The sequence below is a fragment of the Trachurus japonicus genome, chromosome 10, assembly GCF_045865225.1.
Source record: "Trachurus japonicus isolate A0001 chromosome 10, Traja_1.0".
Taxonomy (NCBI): domain Eukaryota; kingdom Metazoa; phylum Chordata; class Actinopteri; order Carangiformes; family Carangidae; genus Trachurus; species Trachurus japonicus.
This window is the reverse complement of record NC_140916.1, coordinates 38378507-38387362: the sequence shown is the minus strand read 5'-3', so window position 1 is coordinate 38387362 and position 8856 is coordinate 38378507. Positions and strand designations below refer to the sequence as shown.

Genomic DNA, 8856 nt, shown 5'->3' with positions numbered 1-8856 from the left:
GATGCTCCTTTTTCTTTTACTACTCATGCCACCTCATCAGCACACCATGACCCAGGCTTTTGTGCAAAACTAAGACCCTAATGGTTCTTATATCAATAAATTGTGACACAAGCGCTTATGTGACGGCTGGCTCCGCATGGAACTGAAAGTTCCTGCGTTCCACTCTCCACTTTCACAAACCAACTCATACCGGGGCTGCCTGTGACCCGTGGGGATCTTGGTGCAGTCTTAAAAGATCACTGAGAAGCAACAGATGCATCTAGATTTATGCATATAGGTTGGATATTCATAAAGAGAAACAGGAGTTCAAATAAAGGGCAAACATTAAGAAATATTAAAACAATATTAAGAGTAAAAGTTAAACAAATGAAAAACACACTTTGATTAAGAAAAGTAGTATAGGATCTACACATTTTGTATGTTCTTTTTTCCAACATATAAGCCATTACGCACGTACAATTTTATACTACATTGGTACTAAACAATCAGTAAAAGACTTGACTAAATCTGTTTCATATATTGTCTTAACATGAGTTCAGACAGACAAAAAATAACGTTCATGCTGATAGGTAGATATAATGGCAGATTATTAAAAATGAGATAAACAGAACACAGCTGAAAACTTCAAATACTAACATGATTCAACTTGCCATTTAAAGACTTGAAAAAACACAACACAAACCTACTGAGAGATTTTCTTATGTATGTTTTAGAAATTTGTGACAAACTTTAAAAAATAAGAATAAAAATAAAAATCTGTTCTTTGTTGGAAAAATTTATTATTTCTGACAACATGACTCTCATCATCTGACCTTCACCTTTTCACAACTAATTACAAGATCCCAAACTACTATGTTTCTTTGATGATCATCATCGTATTAGGTCTTGGTATGAATATTGAATAATGAAATCAGACTGTCAAATGTTGTGATTTATTTATGACTATGAATGTTGTGATTTATTGGTTTATTTATGACTCACAGACAAACCATTTTTCAAAGATGAACTGTGAGTGTAAATGTAATTTCATGTTTTTTATGCTGAGTCGCCCAGCTTGTACATTTCATCAAGACTTTGAATTGCTTCTTCTTTACTGTATCCCCACTCCCTAGGAATTTCTCCTCTGCCTTGGAACTTTAATTGATAGTGCTCCTCCAGTTTTTCTTTAAATCGAGACACAAACCATTTCCAGTATGCCAGTTTAGACTCATCAGGGGTAATGCTCCAGTTAGCATAATCTGGTCCAGCAGTTTGGTACCGTTTAAAGGGAACAACCTCATCTGAATCATCTCGAGGGTGAAATTTTTTATCAGTTGCAACATTGGTTGTGCAGAATTCAATGGTGAGTTCCTCTGTGTTTCTATAATGCCATCCATTGACTGCTTCAGATCGATGAAAAATGACACTGTGTGGAGAACCACTGTGGTCTTCTACAGTGTTGGTGCAAACAGCTCCACAGAATGGACATTTTTCCCAGCAGCACTTGCACAGCTGATCAATCAGGATTTGATCAGGCTTCTGTCTCGATGTCATAATCATATCCAATGAGAGCCTGCTCATCTCCTTCATGATGGGTTCAAGACCTTTTTCTATCTCTCCTTTCAGAAAGTCAAAATTGTTTATGTCTTTGAAGTTTTCAGAACATATTACATCAAATGTCAGCTCATCTTTTAATGAAGTGAAAAATTCTTCCAGCCACATGTCTATGTCTCCTCTCTGAGTTGTGACTTTCTCTGTTGCAGTAAATAAAGCCTGGCTCACAAGATTTTTCAGGTCATCAACATTTTTCTCAAGTATATGTTGTGCTTTATCCCTGTGTGATGTGGAGATGTATTTCTCTACCTCCTCATTAATAAACATCTCTACTTGTTTCCTTGGTTGTAGGATGTACATGATGAAATCGTCAAAGTTCTCATTCTCTGCCAGTGACTTCAACACATGTTTCTCCAGGTTCAGTCTGTTCCCATTGAATGCTGGGAAACTGCACCTCATCTCTCCAGCAAGACCAATAGCAGTCTTGTTCCAGACAGCCTCAGCAGTGGAATCCTTCAGTTTGTCACAGATCAGTTCTCCGAGTACAACAGCAGAAGAGCTTCCTTTACAGTAGCTTCTGAAAATATTGTAATATTGATCTCTTTTGCTTTCTAAATAAGTGAATGCATCATTCTTCTTCTTGAATTTGTTGTGGGACTCTGAAAGCCAACACCCTGCTCTACCAAACACATACAGTGAGAGATCAACTGTGAACTCCTTCTTCAGAACATATTTCCCCTCTGATTCAAATTCTCTCACTTTGTCTTTGACATGTTTGGCCACTTCTTGCAAATAAGTTGACCTGTAGCCACTTGTAGCTACAGGTTTCTTCTTGATTTTTTCAAGTGACTGTTTTCCAACGTCATAAATCAGGGATCTGATCAGATGTTGATCTTCAAACTGTAAAGAGCATTTGAGTAAGCTGAATACTACTTTAAACCCCTTCTGGACCACATACTGAGAGTAATCACCAACCACTGATATGTATTTGTATCTGCGACTGTTTCTGCATTCATCTATTAGTTTCCATTCAAATCCAAGCTCATGGAGGATATTTGTCTGATCTTCCTTCAAGTTGATGTCTTCAATAGGTTTTATACCTTCAGTTAGTTCTTTCACCCAGACGCTCCAAACAGAGTCAAACTGCTGTTTCAGTTTCTCTTCATCTTTTGCCTTGTCTTTTAACTTCTGAGCGAGCTCTTTGCTCTTCTGTAGCAGCTTCTTCTCAAACTCTGTCTTCTGATCATCAAGCTTTTTACAAGCCTTTTTCTGCTGGATAACTTCATCCAGTTTTTTTTTCACTGCTCTCACCAGTTCATCATGCAACTCCTTGATCTTGGTCTCAAATCGTTTTCGCCACTGAACCAACATTTCTTTGTCTCTGTCATCATCAAAGTACTTTTTCATATCTTCTGTGGTCTCTTTATATGTTTTGCTCATTTCTTTAGACAGATCACTGAGCTCAACCTTGTCAAGTTTTCCATTTTCAATTCTGTTATACATCTGGTCTTCAACAGTCAACATGTTGTCCCTCAGGGTCCAGGTCCAGTCCCCGTACTGAACCTCAAGTTTTCTGTACACTGCAATTTCAAGGGTGTTTTTGAAACTGAAGACGAAGTTTTCGCTCAGTAGGGCGTTCCACAGGTCCTGAACTTTGCTTTTGAACTGTGACAGAGTAAACCCAGTAGACTGTGAAGCTTTAGAGACAATGAAGTTCTTCAGCTCTTGGACACTCTCACTATAACCTGGATTTGGAGGAGCCATAGGTGGACTTCCCTCCCATAGCTGGGCAAAGTATTTCACATCTTTTTGCACATCAGATGCAATGACGTCACTGAAAGACTGGAACTCACAGACCTCCTCTTTGGCAGCTAGTTGGGCCATCTGGTCCAGTTTCTCTTGCAGGTGTCTCTTTCCATCCATGTTCTTCTCTGCAGCTGAAATATCTGTAACATTCTGGTGAACAAACACACAACTTGGAGAAAGTTTAACTCTCTTCATCCTCATGAAAGCCTGGACAACAATCTGCAGAACATCTTGCATGTCAGCTGGATTCTCTCCAAAGATGTTGATCAATGTCATGTTTCCCAGACCAACAACAAAGGTTGCCAGTTCATTGTCGTGGTTGTGAGTGGTGTTACCTGCTAGTTCAAGAGCTCGCAGTCCTTCAGTGTCCACCACCAGAACATAGTCAAACTTCAACTTTGTCTTCATCTCCTCTGACACTTTGACCAGCTGCATGAAGGCTCCCTTGGTGCATCTGCCAGCACTCACCGCAAACTGTAACCCAAACATGGCATTCAGCATGGTTGATTTTCCACTGCTTTGTACGCCCAAAACTGACAACACAAAAACTCTCTGGTTGCCCAGTTTCTTGATGACTTCATCTAAAAGACTAGAGATCCATGTTAGAGGCACATGACCTGCATCACCATCCATCAGCTCCATGGGATGTCCTGATATCATCAGCTCTGCAGCCAGCTCAGGGTATTTAGACCAGTCAGTCTGTTCACTCTGTGTTTGTTTCTGCAGATCTTTATGGGCTTCATAGATCTGTCCCATTTCTCTGAAGATGTGCTCCAAGCCAAAGTTTACTGACTGCAGTTTTTTGGATGTATGTTCTTCTTCTTTTGTTTTTAACTTCTTGTCATGGTCTTCCTTCTCAGATTTCTTCTGCTTCTCATCACAGCTGTCAGATTTGTCATGTTTCTTCATGGCCAAGACCTCAGACCACGTCTCATCATATTTCTGGAGAATTGCTGTGAGCTCGTCTGTGGAGAGGGCATCCATTAAGATCTGAGTCCATTTCAGGAAAAACGCTTTGTCTGTTGATGTCAAAGTGGAGAGACCTTCAATGAACACTTCCACCAGTTTGCTGTGAGAAGCATCACGTTGTTCTTGTCGTATTTTCTTAAGTTTTTCTTCTTTTTCAATTTTTTCCTTCTCAATGTTGTTTCCTTTGAGGTGATACAGTTCTCTGTGTGTTTTGCACCACTCATGCCACAGTCGGCCATGACAAGGGAGGAATTCATCTTTGATTTTTGAAACATCCATCCCCTGAAGTAAATTCACGATTTTCATAGCAGCAGATTTCTTTGTTTGGCAGACTGTGTCAGCTTCATCCACTCTGATTCCAGAGACCTGGGCCATGGTTTCAAGCTGGAAGGATGTATGTGGTCCAGACAAGATCCCTGTAATGATCCTTTTTAATTCTTCAGAAATGTTTGACTGGCTTTTGTCTTTTAGACCGATTTTGTATTTTCCCTTTTTTATCTGACCTGCATGACAATCATTACCAGCAATGAGACAGATGAGAGGCTTGTCAGAGTCAAAAAGAGTTGAGATCACTGTTGTACTTTTGGAACTTTTTTCCAAGGTTGACACAAGAACAATATTGACAGAAGATTTTTCAATCAGTATGTCACGTTGTTTTTCCATTGACAGAGCGTCACCATGAAGATTACAGAAGGCAGTGCAGTCAGTGAAGGTATCATTGGGTTTTCCAGCAGGACAGTACCAGGCGATCTCTGCTACACCATCCATCAGATGGCGAGACTTGGTGCTACCTGGACAGTCTCTGTGGAAGAAGGTGTTGTGACGGTCATTAATCAAAGTGTTGATCAGCTGAGATTTAGACACTGACAGTGAACCCAGGCGGAAAAATGACACCATGGGTGTCTCAGCTTCACAGATGGACAAACTCTTCATGGTGATGATGGGTGAATTATCTTTGGTTTCAGTTTTCTTCCATGATTTTCTTATTTGTCTGAATGTCCACAGAGGACACTCAACTTCCATTGTGACTGGGTCAGGGACAAGCAAAGGTAAGGCATACTGACACTGTGAGAGCTTGGTCACCATGTTCTGCTTCAGGAAGCTGTCTGAGCAGTGAAACACTGCCATTTGAACGTCCATTGGATGAATGTGAGTCTGACTTGATTGGTCACAGCCAATATCGCTGCTCAAAAAAGCATCAAAGTCACAAGTTTCAGACACTGCAATTGGGGTTGAATGGCTCGCCTCAGAACTGTCTTGTCTTACAGATATATATCTGGCTCTGTAGTCTAACATCATCAACCTTTGAAGAAAAGTATGAGCTAGATCTTCCTCAGATATTTCATTGTCCTGTTTCACTGGTCGACCTATTTTAAGAAAATCTGCTGGTGACAACTTTTGTTGATGTTTGTCTGGAAGGTGAAGTCTCTGGAGCAGAAATTTAGTTTCTCTTTGACACTGATTCTTCCCATGTATGGTATCTACAGGACAACAATGAACCAAAGTGCCATTCATTATTCAACCCAGTGTAAAAAAAAATCATGTTAAAGAACAATTCTGGGCAAATTCAACTCGGGTGTATTTTCCTAACATTTTAGGTCTAAAAGAAGGAATCTGAAGATTTTCAGTTTAATTGCTCCTGTTTTGCAGTAGTTGTGTCTCTCCCCGCATCGCCACGGCAGCGATGAATGGGAGCGGATGCAAGTTCTGCTGCTTAGGCTGTTTACATCCCTCAAAGCCACAGACAGTGTCAGATGGCGACCCAAACATGCACCCAGAAGTTTATTTACTTCAAGCAAGCCGACGTGTTTGTAAAACTAGATCTAATTCAAAGTCTCCCAGAGTCTCGCGCGAGACCCAAGTTGCCGTGCTTGTTGTGTTCAGGTGCAGTGGGAGCTACCGTTTGTGCCATAAACACAGGAATATCAACTCTTGACTTGCTTGAAGTGTACATTTATTTCCACAGACAGCGTCAGATGGCTCCACAAACATGTGCCAAGAAGTTTTTTTACTTGAAGCAAGTCAAGAGTTGATACTCTGTGTTTATGACACAAATGTTAGCTTTCCGACTGCACGTGAACACACCGAGCACGGCAACTTGGATCTCACGCGAGAGTCCGGGAGACTTTGAATTAGATCTAATTCAATTAGATCATGTCGGCTTGCTTGAAGTAAATAAACTTCTCGGCACATGTTTGAGTCTCCATCTAACGCTGTCTGTGGCTTTGGGGGATGTAAACAGCCTAAGCAGCGGAACTTGCATCCGCTCCCATTCATTGCTGCCGTGGTGATGCGGGGACAGACACAACTACCGCAAAACAGGAGCAATTAAACTGAAAATCTTCAGATTCCTTCTTTTAGACCTAAAATGTTAGGAAAATACACCCACGAGTTGAATTTGCACACATTCTTTTTGTGCAAAACTTAACCTTTTTTCTCAGTTGCTTGGATTACAGATGTTTCCTCCATTGTTGTGTCACCATCCTTTTCCTCTGAGTGTTGAGTAACACTGGAATCAATCACTGTATGGCACTGTAAAAAGGCAAAATGTATAGAACAAAATATATAAACAAACGGTAACACTTTACTTGACGGTAGCATCGTAAGAGTGACATGACACTGTCATAACAGGTAAAACTTTCACAGGTAAAACAGGTCGGAAAAACACGAGTGGGTTGCCTGAAACGCTACAAAGTCGTAAGTTGTGACTTGAAGCTGTAATTTACGGTTTCAAAAGCCTGCCTGGAACGCAGCATTAGCCAAAACGACCGGATCGCTTACTTCTGCTTTAACTGTCAACTTTATTCACTTGGTCACGCTAAGAAAAAAAATGTTTTTTCACTAAATCTTTATTTTAACTAGAAACAGCATTTCCTAACGGAAAATGCGTGTGAATGCTGAAAGCCATTGCTGAACCATGCTGAATTAGCAGAATAAATTGACAAAGACATGCAGAATGGCAAACAAGAAACATGTCCAAGGAAGGTATTGAACCCACAACTTCATGAGTGGTAACCTAACACACTAACCATATGGCCACAGAGGACCTGAGTTACAATGAGCTTTATACTGTGAGGAATCAAAGACTGTCCAATGACAGCTGAATAGTTGGAATCAAAAGTCAAGCAATGATGTGACATGACTGAGACAGGAATCAGATCTCATGATCACTAAACCTTTATTCTGCCACTCGGCCACAGAGAGCACACCATTTCCAAGACTGTTGTCATTGATTGTAATGTGATGATGTGCTGCAAACAAATAATCAATGAGATAACAAACACCTGTAACCAATTGAAGGCGGGGGGAGGGGAGGTGAATTCTGCCAGTGAAGTCCCATAGTGGGCAGCGCAGGACAAGAAATGATGGATACAAATCATTCAAGAGCTTTAAGCCTGTGCATATTCAAGAGCTTTGCTTTTCTCTGCTGCGTTCTTGGTTTTCAAAGTTCCAGTGCAAATCAATGTTAGTGCAGTGGTATAAACAAGAAACATGTGAACACAAACCAAAATTGAAAGAGGTAAAGAGAATAGGTGGGGGAGTATATGCATTATCAAGTTCGATAATGTGACCAGACCAAGTGGTATTGGTTAAAGTTCGAAGTGGCTGACACACTAATAAGACTGCTCAGGCGGGATTTGAACCAGTGACCTTGTGGTTGAATGGCAGGAACCTTACCCAAACAGTTCTGGTGAAGCAGAGGTTGAGACTTTGATGAATGTGAGATTTTTCAATGATGCATTAAAAAAAAGAAAGAGTAGAAATGAGCCACAACAAATAAGTAGAGGACTTTTTTGTGACTTGTGACTATTTTTTGGTGAATTCAAACAAAGTATAATGCCCATTCCAGTGAATTACAAAGTTGAGCTCCTTCTACTCTGCTGTGAAAAAAATTGCATTGGGGTTAATGGCAGAGAGAGAGCACCCAGGCTGCATTTAAAAAATATTTTAAATTATTCTCTAAATCTCTTTGCATTTTTGACTAGATTGTTAGCCAGAAGACAAGTGTGGCTACAAACTGTGGCCAATACTTGTGTGTAGAGTGTCATTTGTAGCTTTGGTGGCAGTTTCAGAAGAAAAGTTCCAGTCGCTTTTTTGGATCTGCTGCACTCTGACGTGATGTCACTCACTCTAACCAACGCAATACACACTCATTGAAAAGGGTGAAATTTGTCAGAAATGCACATGTGCTTTTAAAGGATCTCAAAAATAGTACAAGCTATGAAAAAGTTGTACACAGGTTGAATACATTAGAAGTTTGTCTAATTTTAAATTATTCTCTAAATCTCTTTGTTGCTGACAGTTTAGCCAGAAAAATTTGAGAATGTTTTTTTGGCTCTCTCCACTCTGGCTGATGATGTCACCACTCTAAGCTGTGCTCGTTAGACGCAATACACACCCATTATAAAGCTGGATTTTGTAAAAAAAAAAACCTAATGATTTTAAAACTGCCAAATATCAGAAACTGTTGAAGCGTATCAATACGCTGAGTCATAGAGGAACACTTAAAAAGTTTGTCTACAGCTTAGAATTTGAATGAAGTCTCTA

The 8856-nt window shown here is 40.2% G+C and overlaps 1 protein-coding gene across 1 annotated transcript; it reads right to left on the bottom strand.

The window, feature by feature from the left end:
• Nucleotides 1–1035: 1035 nt before the first annotated feature.
• On the bottom strand, nucleotides 1036–5823 carry LOC146980406 (interferon-induced very large GTPase 1-like). The gene has a single exon (XM_085788665.1). It carries the CDS (start codon nucleotides 5821–5823, stop codon nucleotides 1036–1038), a length of 4788 nt encoding a protein of 1595 aa, XP_085644791.1.
• Between the last annotated feature and the right edge of the window lie 3033 nt (nucleotides 5824–8856).